Source organism: Harpia harpyja, chromosome 12 (genome assembly GCF_026419915.1).
Source record: "Harpia harpyja isolate bHarHar1 chromosome 12, bHarHar1 primary haplotype, whole genome shotgun sequence".
NCBI lineage: Eukaryota > Metazoa > Chordata > Aves > Accipitriformes > Accipitridae > Harpia > Harpia harpyja.
This window is the reverse complement of record NC_068951.1, coordinates 31,601,348-31,615,336: the sequence shown is the minus strand read 5'-3', so window position 1 is coordinate 31,615,336 and position 13,989 is coordinate 31,601,348. Positions and strand designations below refer to the sequence as shown.

The 13,989-nt window shown below is 44.5% G+C and overlaps 1 protein-coding gene across 2 annotated transcripts in view; it reads left to right on the top strand.

Moving 5' to 3' along the window:
- Positions 1-13,989, top strand: part of CCDC50 (coiled-coil domain containing 50) — a 45,315-nt gene that overhangs the window by 16,532 nt on the left and 14,794 nt on the right. For both annotated transcript variants that reach the window (XM_052803356.1, XM_052803357.1), the window contains exons 2-5: positions 1,163-1,225; positions 2,563-2,692; positions 7,563-7,653; positions 10,705-10,822. In XM_052803356.1, the coding sequence (XP_052659316.1) occupies positions 1,163-1,225; positions 2,563-2,692; positions 7,563-7,653; positions 10,705-10,822 (402 nt within the window). The remainder of the gene's footprint in view (positions 1-1,162; positions 1,226-2,562; positions 2,693-7,562; positions 7,654-10,704; positions 10,823-13,989) is intronic.

Below are 13,989 nucleotides of genomic sequence, written 5' to 3'. Positions count from 1 at the left end.
CAAATGGGAGATATCCCCCTTTCAGGTCCTGTTAAGCTGCTTAGCTTGTCACATTGAGGGGGAAAAACAAGCGACAGACCTCTCCAGTGTAAATTTTTCAGCGCCCCTGCCTTAAACTCCCCTTGAAGCAGACAGGAACCCAACGTTATGGCAGATGTGCAGAGTAGGGCCCCATCCTGCAGTTTGGGGGCACAGGTCACAGTTAGTCCTTGGTTCACCAAGAAGCTGATGCGTACCTACCACTAAAAGGCTGAAGCAGATGCTGTGTGTCTGTCCCTGCCCCAATATGTATGTGACTTGTGTTTTGCTGCCCCGCTGCCTATCATAGCAAGTTAAAAATAAACACTGGTGTTTTTCTACAGTGTGGGTAGAGCATTCCTTTGAAAGTTCAAGTGTGAAAGTGATAGGCATTGGCAAAAATGCTGCTTTCAGACTGGTGCCAAAGGGAGCTTGTGCCCTTCCCATTTAGCTTGTCTCTGGGTCATTTTAAGCCTCTTCTTAAGAGGCTGTGCTTATCGCTGCCAGTAACGCTGTGGTTGATCCCGTATCTGGGTTCTAGGTGCAAATCCAGCATCTGCACTTGAAAAAGTCAATGAAGCTTACAAGAGACAATTGTAAAATGATGCCTGAGCTGGTAGAAATGCCTTGCAGTGAGAGCCATGGAGCTCAGTCTGCTGAGCTCCACGGAGGTGACAGTGTGCATGTGCCTTTGTGCAGAGAAAATACTATTCTCAGACCCTTTAACCTGGCAAAGAAAGTCATAGTAAGCACAAACACTTGCCCTTGGTTTTAGCTGAACACAGTCAGCGTGGGCATTGGTATAAATGTGGGTAGAATACAGGGTTTTGTACACAAGGTCTGATCCAGTGGTGGCGTGGGCAATTCTGCTTGTAAACTAAAGAAGCGGAAGTGGAAGGGAGAGTGGAGAAGGCTTTTTATGCAAACAGGGACAAAGAAGCAAGCATGTGCAAAAATAGCCACAAGTGTAGGAGGTGGGAAAAAAACCACAAGTCCAGACCTTGGCTGGTCGAAAGTGTGTCAGAAGTCTGTGTGTGTATGCTCCCCTGACCCCCATAGCTCTTTTGATGCTTTTTTTGTTTTTGGTTTTTGGGGGTTTTTTTGCTCCTGATGCTGATTCTCTTGGCTTTGTTTCCCTGTCCAGTGTGTCGAGACTTCGCTGTTCTGGAAGATCATACCTTGGCCCATAACTTGCAGGAGCAAGAGAGTAAGTAGCAATGATCTTTGGAACGAACTGAAGCAAATTTGTCCCAACAGATACCTGGCTTTGGTTTTGCTAAGAAAAATCCTCCCTGCTTTTATTTCATTTTTATTCTTTTTAATGGAATACAGATTATTATTACTGTCTTCACTGTCCTGTAACACTACTCTGCATTCTGCCCCAGCTCACATTGTACCCTAGAGATAGTTGCATTTTGTTTCAATTTTGTGCTCTCCTTTAGAGTTGAGTTTATGCTGTTTATGATAAAATTGCATGTAGGAGCGCATTTGAGGTTCTGTTGCTGTGCAAGTTTTTTAGAAATGACTAGCAATTTTTGAAGCTTCAAGTTTTATAGGCTGACCTGAGGTGCAACCAGAAGAGGTCTGTCTGTTTACTTATTTCAGAATCGCTAGTGCCTGCCTTTTGATAGGAGGCTTCATTTTAAGACATTTTGAGGGAGGACAGCTGTACACCACAAGGGTTTAAAAAAGAGGAAAAAAAAAAAAGTACAGCCAGAAACTTCAAAGTGACTGGTGATTTTTTTTTTCTTTTCTTTTTTTTTTTTTTAACATGTTTGTCTGTTACTTTGGGTATTTTTGCATTGCAGTTTCAGGTGTGTTGGCCTCTCTAATCTGCTTTGCTGGGTGCCAAGACCATTGGTATCTACCAGTACTAGGTGCTAATACCATTCCAGCTACTCTGCCAAGCATGCAACTTGTGCTGAAGTTGTGCCCTCGCAGCTGGAACCTGAGACCACTGAATTAAAGATGGCTCTCAGCTGCAGCTCATGTAGCCATCTCTTCTTGCAGGCAGTATCCATGTATGGTAACGGGCTCACTGTAGTACACAGTTGCTCTGTTGCTAAATATAAAGGTAGTGAGAGATTCTGGAACTGATTATGTTGAGAGCGAGATGATTTTCCTTCTCTAGAGGTTCTTGAGAACAAATTAGGGAAGCATCCATCAAAGTGGGTTAGGTTCAGCTTATCCTCACTGGCCTCTGGTGGTCCCTTCCAGACCCACTTTATTCATCTAGGGTAATTTCCCATGGCCAGAAAATGAAATTCAAAGCCTGAAAAGCATTCCCCATAAACCTGGATGTGATCAAGATATGCAGATCTTGTTTTGGTAACAAACATATACAGTCCTCTTCAGTGCTGAAATGAGACAATCTCAAGCTGCTAGCGTAATTTCAGTTCAGGACTTCCCCACCTTTAGAGATGTTTCCCTACCAAGAACTGTCTTCATTTCTGGCCTGGAATCTCCCTCCCACTTGTTTTGTCTTGTTCACACCCTGAAGTTCTGCAGGCTGATTTGGGGGTTCTTGTCTGTGTTTACTTCCAGTTGAGCATCACTTGGCAACAAATGTTCAGCGTAATCGTCTGGTGCAACATGATTTGCGGGTGGCCAAGCAACTGCAAGAAGAGGAGGATCTGAAAGCACGTGCTCAAATCCAGAAACACCGAAAAGACTTGTGAGTTTGGGATGGAGCTCTTGAAATACTAGTCCCATTTGGGTCAGAGCACTGAAATCAGCTGCTTTGATTTGAGTTGATTGACAGTACATGGGATTCAGGTTGATAAGCCTTTTGCTTTTGTTTCCCTTTTCCTTTGGCTGTCCATTGCAGTAAAAGTATTGATACTAGGCTCTGACGCAGAGTAATGAGGACAGGGTTGGAGTAGGTGGTCCTGGGGCCCATCCTGGCTTAGATTCTGTTGCCTGACCATGGGAAGGAGCCTTCCTGTTCTGCTGCCTGTTGACAAAGTGGGTAACTTGGCCACTTGCATTGACCTTGTCCCTGGCTAAAGCCTGAGAAAGAAGAAACCACACCACAGAAATACACAGTGTTACAGTGAATTCTCTCTCCTGTGGAAATTGCAGATATTCACGTGTTTGTATTGTGCCGGATGAGTGCTTTTGCGGAGCTGTACACAATGCTTTTTGGTGTACTGTTGCACTGAACAGCTCAAAGCCCCTGCTTGCGCTTGCAGGTACTCCAGCGTGAAGTGACCTGGGAAGAGGAGCTGCTGCCCCAGGGTCAATTGGTGGAGATGGGTGTTGGGGGACAGGCCTTTTCTTGCAGTCACTGACTTCTGCAGCAGCTGTGGGAGGCTATTTGAGTGATACACTCCAGATCTAATGCTGTGGCCTATGATTTGGCTTTCTGTGTGCCATGGCTCTTAGGCTGTGGAGCTGGTGTAGAAATATAACGTGGCGGTGCTGGGCCATGTTATATTTCAAAAACGTATATATAAAACAAAATGTACTTTCCAAAGCAGAGTCGACACTGATGCTTTCATTTTTTAGTGGTGTGTTGTTTTTTGTTTGTTTGTTTTTGTTTCCCCCACCCCACTTAGTCTCTTGCAATGTGTGAGATGTAACAAATGGGTCGCGTGACTGGGCTCACTCCGATCCCGATGATGAGAGGCAGCAGGACGGGGCTCCCTGCAAATGCGGGGTCTGCAAGGCAGGATGCATCTTGGCGGCTGTGCTGCCTCCCGGCCTGTGTCGTGCTCTGTGATGCCACCCCCCAGGTACAGCTGGTGGTGGATCACAGACCCTGGGTGGCTCATCTGGCAGAGACAGCCATGGAGTAGGAGAGCTCTGTATTGCAGATGTGTGAGATACAGGACTGGCTTCAAAGGAGCTGCTCATAAAAGATTTGAAGCTGGGGCGTGACAAATCAGCCACTGTTTTCAATGTTCCCAGCGTACTCGGGCAGTGCTGGGTGGATACATGTGTTATCGCTCAAGTCTGTGCTTTCTTTCAATAGTTTTGTCTTCACTACCAACTAGAGATGTGAGCATGTAAATGACAACATAAAAATTAATTTTGTATGGCAGAGAGGATTCCTTTTTGTTACTTGCTGGGAACTGCAAACAATTTTCTTGTAGGACTCTGTAAAATGGGATTTACGAACCTTGTGAGCCAAGTTACAGGCAGAACTGATGCAAAGTGTTGTGTCAGCAGCAGTTCTGCTCCTGAGAGCATGAGCTCTTCTGCAAGAATGGTAAAAAAAGTTGGAGGCATCCTTTTGTAATTGGATCTTTTTCTTCCTTAATTCTTTGTACGTTCCCACTGTCTCCTTGTGCAAGATCAGCGTGTTCTGGCAACAAAATGATCCTCGCTGCCGTTGCTTTCTGTATCATCTAGGACAGTTTGACACTGCAAGGTGATGGGAAGAGTAAAGGGGCAGAACTGGGTGGTCTTTAGAAACAGGGAACATAAAAAAGCTCTTCACATTTATGGGCTTTCTTCTGTCTTTCAAATCCTAGATTCTCTCAGACAGGCTTTGTGAAGATAAATGAGAGAATAGAAATAACTTTTCTTTTCTTTTTAAGAATTCGGGGGAGCATCAAACCTTATTTTCATGCTTCTTTAAAAGCATCTCTCACATCTAGCTGAGCAGCCTGCACGCTGCCAAGCATAGTAGCAAGGTTGCTAAAGTAACTGTTGGAAATACCGTGAAAATACGCTCTTTCCTCGTTTTGCTCCCAGTGCTGTGATGGTTCTGTTACACTAATGTGAACAGTTCCTTTGAACGGTTCCCTTAAACTTTTTTTTTTTCCCCTCCCCCTCATCTGGCAACAATTAGTTGCTACAGCCAACATGAATGGGAGCTTTCTGATCACACTGACTTTTTGGTTTTTTTTCCCCCTCTTTTTGCTAAACTGATGTAGAGATTCCCTGACTCTCTTAACACTCCTGGCTGCCCAGGAATGGAGGACACATAGGTGTGATGTTCAGGGCTGGTGACGTTTATGTTGCTCTGGCTGATTTCTGGGGACTGATGGGCACTTGAACTCACACTAGTGAAACTGAAGGACCAAAAGAGCTGTCAAAGTTCTTCAACCTATTTTCTTATGCTCAGTCAAGTTGAAACACTACCTTATGTTGATTAACTAATCAAGTCTCAGTATTTAATTACCACTGAGCAATAAAACCCCGAATCTAATCCTCTGTTGCTGTTCAGTGCTTCTTAGAGATTGATACGGTGTATTCCAAGATACGTGTCATCAGGAACAAGAAAATGCTTCTGCTTTTGCATTCTTTCTACTGTTCTTTGCTGCAAATGGAGAGGCAATGACCTTGTAACCTTGGCTTTGAAAGACGATTAGCTGTTTCTGTCTCTTGTTTGTCTGCAATAAGATGTATTTTAAGCATTTAGCAAGTCAGTTGGTGCTGATGAACTTGGCACCTTAGCTCCGTTCACAGGTGCCAGGGGAACTGGAGACGTGCAATGCCTTGATATGTCTGACCTTTCTAACTTATTTTCTACCTGGATTCATGTCCTCTGAGTCTGGGGTCATAAGGGATCCACTGTCTTAGGCCCACTGACAGCCTGCTCCCCAGGATTTGCATATTCAGCTATTGTTTTGCTGGGGACTGTGGTTCCCTGCTGGTGCCAGGTTTGCCAAGGTCCCTTTTTACATGGCAGGTTCAAGAACTAGATTTGCTGCTGTGTGAGCTTGTGTGCCTTTGAACAGGTCTCTCCCTGGAGTCAAGTGAAACGCACACAGGCACACACACAGAATGCCAGGTTTTTATTACCTGGATGAAAGAAACTGATGTCTGAAGATGTTTGGCCTATTGATAACTCCAGCCCTGCAAACACTGAAATTCATGAGTGCCTTCCAGGGTGTCTTTAGATGTGGGTCAGTTTATGGATATGCACAAGTGTTTGCGAGTGTGGTGGTTTGGGAAAGGGAAAGAAACGTCATGTTGTGACATTGACTTGGGGTTCATATGTGCCTGGGGAAGGGGATATAAATAACATGCAGTACTCAGTTGCAGGTCTGCTTCCAAGGAGCAGTTGCCAGAAATAAAGAAGCTTCTTTTCCCTCTTGCTGCATGTTCCTTTTCCTTCCCTATGACAGATTAGTTGTTTCTGGTGGCGTTTGCCCTCTAAACCCTCTTCTTGTCGCAGTGTCCTTCCTCCCACCCTAAGCCACATGTCCACTCTTTCTGCTTCTCTCATTCTTCACTTTCTATAAAAGCAGGCTCTGTGGTATCACTGACTGCTCCAACCATGCCACTTCTGTCTGCTACCGAAAGTCTACACTTACTATTTTAATTTCTTCCGCTTACATCCTAGACTTCCTTCCTGTCCCTTGCCTCCAAGTTTGCTGGGTTGCTTGTGCCCTGATCTTTGCCCAAGTCTAAAGCTAGTTGTTGCAGCCCACACGGCCCAGCGTTGACATAGCTGAACCTGCTTCTCTTGAAATACTTGCTTGACTTCCATAATGCGTTCTTGGTAGTCCTCCCATCACCCATCTGATCGTTGCCAGCGTATTCTTCAAAAGATTGTTTTCTAATAAAGCAAGATCTGCCTGTTGCTGTTCGCATTCTTATCTCCTTCTATGCCTTGCCTTTCAGTAGTCTCAGTTGCAGAGATAGCTTAGATTGATGTTTCTGACCTCTTTAGACCTAGTCTTTGGCTCAATTTCAACAGTGCTGAAAGAGAGAGCTCTTAATCTTTCTTCTCAAATCCCCCAGCCCTTTTCTGGGTTGCCCTAAGATACCCCTGGCCATCATTCCAGTCTGTTTGCTGGGCATCAGAGCCTGCGGCTGAGTATGGCACAATTCTTGCAGATGCTTTCTGTATGACATCCCTGCAATATGGCCTTCCCTGTCTATCCGCACAGATGAAACTCTCATTCCATGTCTGAATTACTCCGGTATCTCTTTTTCTGTCCCCAGTTACTGCAATATTGTGTTGCTCCTGCATCCGCAATGGACGATTGTTCCCTCGCCCCTTGTTTTGACGCACATCGCTCTTGCCTCTTGGCACCGGTTCTGCTTTTGTGTCTCGTCCCACCTCAGTGGCATTTCTCATTCATTACTGAACTGCCACCTCCAGCCTCTGCTTGGCCTGCATACTGCATTTTGCTATCAGCTTTTCTGCACTTTCTGCTGCTTGGCTTTCAGGTGAAAACCAATTCCCAGAAATGTCTGCATTAACCTGACCCCTAAACCCCTTCTTTGGCACCACGTGTACAAAAACTCCTCAGCAGGATTAGAGTGTTTGCAGAGACTCTTATGTGCTGCCTTGGCCTGCCCTATCCTATGGTACCTACCTCCTTTCTTAGCAAACTGCCTATAAATCTGTTTTCTCTCGCTTTATGCTCTGATTGTGAATGTTTTGGGACCTATTTTCTAAATTTGGCCAGCAGTAAGTACAGGGAGTCCTGGTCCCTGGTGAGATTTCATAGGCTCTGCACTAATATTGAGTAATAATTCTTCTGTGTAAATCAGATGGTTCTTTAGCTCTTTTATCCCTTTCTCCAGGCTGATTGATGCCTGTGACTTTAGCTGCCTATAATCCTTGTCTCCTTGCCTTCTAGAGAACGACAGGACTGTGAAATCGCTCAGGAAATCCAAGTGAAGCTGGTATTTGAAGCAGAGCAGCGCCGCAGGCAAGAGGAAAAAGACGAGGTAACCTTTAAAGCTACAGGCACGGCAGGGCTATTTGTAGCAGCCCTTTCAGTGCAGGAATTTCTCTGTCATTAGCCACAGGAGTTGGCTTGCATGGTGTCAGTCCTGGTCCTTGCAGATCTCGATATGCAGAGAGATTTCAGGGAGTCCTGTTACAGGAATAAGATACAGTCATAGTCCTCATGCTCAAGGGTCACAAGGGTTGTTGATGCCAGTGGCTTTGCTAACGAAGAGGGCAAGTAATAGATGGGTCTTGTTGAGGTGTTCATTGCCCTGGCGTAGGAAAGTTTAATTGCTTACTCAGTTTGAGATCTGCTTTCTCAAATGCAAGAAGACAGGTACAACTTTCAGGAGAGTCCTGGCTCATGATTTCTTGGCCTTAGGTGCAAAGACTTCAGGAGGACCCTCAGCCCAGCCATCCATGTCTGGCTTCTCCATTACCTTCCTTCATTTTCAATTTAGTCTTTCACAGCCTGAACACTCTGTTCTTGCTAGCAGATTCCTTCTGCGATTTCAGAATATTGCTCTGCTGCTGTTGCTTGAGAGTGGGCAGTGTGGTTTGCCCATGATATTCAAACGGTTTGACTTGTTGATCACTTTATTGTGTCAGCCTGTGAGACTGGATATTCAAGAAAGCCACAGAGTGGAGGAACACCTGTGTGAGCCTGGAGCGTGGCCCCATTTTTTGATTACAGATAGTTTCCTGAGAAGTCTGAGTAAGGTTAAGATGCTCAAGATGCACCTGGTGGCATTTTCTCTGTAGGAAGAGCTTGAACACAAGGCTGTGTTTCCTGGAACAGACTGAAATAAGAATCTGTCCTTACCTGAAGATGCATCAGTTTGCTTGTGCAAGACCTCATTTCCTTCTTACACCATTAAGTCTGAGCAAGTACTGAAAGGCTGCCCAGGCAGGTGTGGAAGGGCTTCCAAGAGGAGCTCGTGGCAATGAGGTGGGAGGGTAGGAGGAACACTCTGGCTAAAGGATTTGTGCTATAAATGTGACCATCTGTCTCAGTTTTATCGGGAAGGTGAAGGGGATGCAATACTACTCATGTTGGCTGTGGGAACTGCACCTTTCCTTCCTGTTCTACGGAGAGAGTTGCTGGGATGTCAGCAGTCTGACAACAGGTCCCTGCAATCTGTCAAACCAGCGTGCTGACCATCTTGTGCTGTTGGGAGCAATCTTCAAATGAATGTGACTCAAAGCCATGAGGAGAATGTCATAAACATTCTTTCTCTTCCTGCTGGTACATGGGAAGTTTCCAAGGGTGGCTGAATAGCTGGAGTTAGGCTGCAGCTGGGTACCAGGGTGTGGCACTACTGCCCATCCTTGCAACAGGACTTCTGGAGAACTTGAATTGATCCTGCTTCCCTTCCAGGGTGCCTCCCAGCATTATTTCTTTTGGGTGGGCTCCTGTGCTGAGGCAGAGCCTGAGCAATGTGAGTGAGGCTGCGCAGTGCCCCAGAGGGTTGTCAGCTGGCAGAGGGACAAACATCAGAGCCCTTGCATCAGTAGCCCTCGCACAGCATCTATGCACATACCCTGCAGGATATGCTGTATTACACTGGTACTGGCCACATGCCGAGCTAGTCTTGTATTTGTCACACATGAGGGTGTGGTAGCTGCCCAGCGTATGTGATAGTTCTCTGGTATCAGCAGTGGCTACCTGTTTTATGCCAGTGCTCTGCGTGAGGCAGATCTAGTCTGGTGTGCAGGGTTTTTAAATGAAGCGCTAAGCCTACCTGCTTACAAGTCCAGTTTGTAAGAAATGGTTTGTGTGTATTTGCAAGTCCTGAGCTGTCTCAGTCCTGGAGATAATGTGCTTAAGCCCATATATTTATAGACTTACTGTGCTTGCTAGAAGAGGTTAACCTTGTCAGGGGAAGGAATTTTTTTTTTTTTTTTTTTTTTTTTTTTTGTGAAGAGCCTGTGGCATCCCCAGGTCCTCCACAGAGCTGGTTACTGAGCAGATCCGATCTGAATCCTGAAATAATAGTTTGTACTTGGACACCCATCCAAGGTCCTCCAGTGCTGGCTTTGCCCTGGAGGTGTTGGCTCTTAGTTTGCATTTCAGTGATGCCTTTCCTGCCTGCAACGTACATTTTACATGCACAGCTCTGTAAAGGTCCTGAGGATTAGGGAGGCTTAAATGAATAGCATCCAAAGGGCTAGCATGCCCTGCTGGTATCTTCCAGCTTCTCTTCCTAGCTTCAGACTAGCTCCTCTGACTCGCAAGCTTCTGGGCCCCAAATGAGCAAGCCCCAGGGAGCTGTTTGCTGTTGCTAGGCCTTGTTGATCCATTAGTCATCTCGAAGGAAAACCAATTAGGAAAATGGAGTGCTATTCTCTTTGATGGCATATCTACCAAATCCGTGACAGAAGATAAACAGCTGCAGTCCTTGCAGTGCTCCTGCCTTGTGCCTAGTACTCTTTTCCTAATGTCCCTTTCGATTTTCTTTTCCTTCAGCCTCTGTCTGTCAAATTGATGCATTTCCCTGCCTGGCATCCTACAGTCCCTGTAAATTACAGCTAGTATGAAGTGAGTTCATGACTTGCTCTGGGAACTCCTTCCAGTCAGAAGTGCCTTCAGCTGGAGACAAGTCTTTTTGCCTGTTTTTCTTTCCCTGGTGGAGTCCAGGGTGGAGGTCCAGCCTACTCGTGTGAGCGAGTGTGCGCTTGTGTGACTTCCAAATCCTCGCTGAAAGCCTGAGGTTGCACACACAGTCCCTTCTGCCATGCTTTGGCCGTAAGGGCTTTGCAGGCTTGTGTGCAGGTGGAAGAGGAACCTGCGAGTCTGCTGTGGGGCTGGAAGCTTAGCTGTGGGCCTGGGTGAGGTTGGATACTGGTCGCTGAGGTGGTGCCTTCTATCAGCCACTAATTTGGAAGCCCTATCCAGCCCAGGGGTTGAATTTGAGAGTAACCCTGTTGTTGCCATTTCTGAAAAATTAAACTGTCAGATTTTTATAACTGAATAAAGAATTTGAATAAAAGAATCTGGAGATATTTTTTTAAGGGGGAAAGGTAATGTCTGTTTTCTTCCATCTCTGCAGGACATTGCCCGTCTCCTACAACAGAAAGAACTGCAGGAAGAAAAAAAGCGCAAGAAGCACTACCCAGAATCCCAGGGACACACAGTCTATGAAGATAGCTATTATGCAGAAAATGGAGGTATGTTTCTGCCAGATAAAGGGTCAAGATCATGGCAGTGTAAGTGAACCAGGTGATCTGGCAACTCCATTTAGGAGATTTCCCTTATCCTACATTCCTGCATTTGGCACTGTAGAACTGCATCAGTTTCCAGGGTCAGGATCAGACTTCATTCTAGAATCAGGAAATATTTAAAAAAAAAAAAAAGTGGAGAAGACAATTTTGTAACTTTTCATGTCTTAGAATATGGCCTAAAGGACAGGGATAGGGTGTGTGGGGTGTGTGTGTGCAAGGACACCCATGCATGCATGTTTTAAAAGGGCTTGTGGAAAAAGACAGTAGCTGATGGTACTGCTAAGACAGTTACTTCTGCGTAACACTGCAAGTGTGCGGGGGAGAAATGCAGATGCAATTCCACGCTTGCATTTGAAGAGAAACAGTTCTGTGTGTTCATCTGCAATGCTTGTACGGCTATGTGCATAAAGGAATAAATGCTGCGTGGAACAGCCTTTCAAAAATAACTCCTTGCAGGTATGTATCTAAGCATTAAAATTAGTACAACCGCTTTGAATGACTTACTGAATAACAAGGTCATCTCCGCAGAATGTCTCTGCTGTGATTATCATCTGGGACTGTATGTTGTGGAAAAGATATAACCCACAGCGCTATATTGCTTTTGATTGGTTGGCTTTTATGATTGAATACAGACCTACTTTAAATTGGGAGGAGAGAATCAGGGTGTGTTTAATTATGGAGCAATATGGGGATGGCTTTGCTGTGCACTGGTGGTGGTTCTTGTGTTCTTTCTTCCAAAAAAAATGCAGTGGGGAAGACACAGGCTCCTTTTGTTTAACAGATTGTGAAGATGAAGATCAAACCTGTTATTTCTCATTTTAACATCAATGACATTGGTGATCTTAAATGTCTTTTATTTGAACTTATACAAAGTATTTTAGTTTCAATTGGGAAGGAAGTTCAAGAATGGCCAAGAAAACACAAAGCACAAAGTACAAAACAGTAACCAAGTGGAAACTTCATGACCACAAGTCTTGTTCTGCGTACAGAGCTGGGAACGACTTTGATCTTGGACTATTATGGCCAACCCACACTTCAGTTTTTCAGAATTAAATGGGACAAGTCCCTGAAAAAATACAAAATAGGTAATAGTGTTGCTATGCAGAGATTGTACGACAGGATGGATTTTTATGACAGAAATCAGCTGACAAAAGCCTGTGACTCTCTGAACTGAGACGGTGGTGTGGATTTGGAGAGCGGGATATCTTGTGGGTCTAATTTTTCTTCCTGCAATTATGTGTAGTCTCGGAGGTAAGGTAGAAAGTGTTTTTGCCTGACTGTTCATAGTAGTGCTGCTCTTGATTCATGCTCCTTAAAAACTAGAAAGGACTGGAGCAGATTTTGATGCCTGGATCATGTAGTCTGTTGATCTGGAAGCTCTTAAATACCTGGGCACCATTTCATGAGGCTTCAGCATCCTCGCTTTGTTTTGTCCTCATTACTTGTGAACTTCAACAACAACAACAAAAAAAAAAGCCCTTGTTTGGGTTTTAGTTTGTCTTGAGACTGAATAAAAATTTATACACATCCAGGAGGAATGTGGATTAGGGCTATTGCTCCAAAGCAATCTGAGCTCTTAAAAAGTGGAAAAATAAACATGAAAAAAAGGCAGAGTTTCTCCCAGAAGTGTCTGTGCCATGAAAAACATTTCTGTATTCGCTCAGTCGCTCGCTGCTTGAGCGAGTAACACCAGGACCTAAAGAGTGTTTATATGGCCCCTGCGGAAGGCGCTGCAGGAACCAGCGCCTGCTGAGGAGTTAATCACCCTGAGATACCCCAAAAGCAAATCTCCTTGGGCTGTCTGGCATAGTTGCGTTACCTGCAGCAATCCTTTCCCAGCGCGGCCACACTTGCTCTTTCATGATCTCCTGCTCTGTACTGCTGTATTTATTGAGCTTTCCTTAATGACAAAATTGAATTAATTTTTAGACCCTTGTTAGTATTGTTCAAAAACTGATTCTTGCTTTCAATCTCTGGTCTGTGTTGTTCAGTAAGTCACTTAGATTGTTTTATTGGATATTTGTTTTCTGTAAATCATGTGAATGATCTAAAACTAAGCAGAAAAACCAACCAGTTAACAGGAACTGCTGTGGTTACTCTTTGAGTTCTTGGATTTTTAAAAATATACCTCTTCTGGATAAAAGTCACACAGATTTGTTTTCAAGGTGGATTTTCTGTAGGCTGTATTTTTGCTGGCTCTGAAAAAGTTTTTTCTGAATAGAATGACTTGAAGGGAACATTCAGTTTTGGTGTGTGGTTTGCTGTTTTTTTATTTTTTTTCCCTGAAATCTAGGTGATTGTAAGGAAGGCAGAACTATTTATTAAAACAGAATGCAGTTCATGTGCAGTGAAATCTATTTTAAATATTTTTAGATACTATAAAAAAAACCTCTCAGCAGTGGAGAAGGAAAGTCTTACTCTGCTGGTTTTTGGGTTGTTTTTTGGAGGGGCGTGTGGTGTGTAGTTCTCTTTCAAATCAACCTCTGCTTCAAGGCAATCTTTTTTTCTTCAGAAATACACCTTCATTCTGAAAAGCTGCTGTAGAGAGATAATAGTTCACTCAGTGCAATGATTTTTCTTAGCAAATAGGTTGATTGGAAAATAAATTGATCAGCAGATTGTATACAGGCAGACTGTTGCAGCCTCATAGCTGTGTCAGGTTTATTACTGAAACTAAAAGCAAAGAAAATTTCCACCTGCTTTCTGGAAATCACGGAGGAAACAACCCTGCCAAGCTGCTGAGTAAGCGTATTTTCCAGCTACATTGCTGAGGTCAGGAGCCTGGGTTTTGTGAAGTTTTATCCTGCCCTTAAATTTCCATAGCCCTCTCTGCAGTCAGATCCTAAACTTTTATTTAGGCAATGAATAAGTGTGGGCCCTGAAACTTCTGGGTCTGCAAGAGATATGTGACAGTCTGTGGTGGAAGATATTTGGATGCTGTAGCTATCAATCACCTTGTTCTTGCTTTTAAAAAAAAAAAAAAAAAATCCCATCCCACTTGTCTCTTTCTCTTCTGCTTTATGTGGGTTTTCCCCCTGTTAGGTGAGGCTGTTTTTTCTGATGAAAAACTTTGTGCCTGAAGCCAGGGCGAGGCACTGGTGCTCCTAAACCGG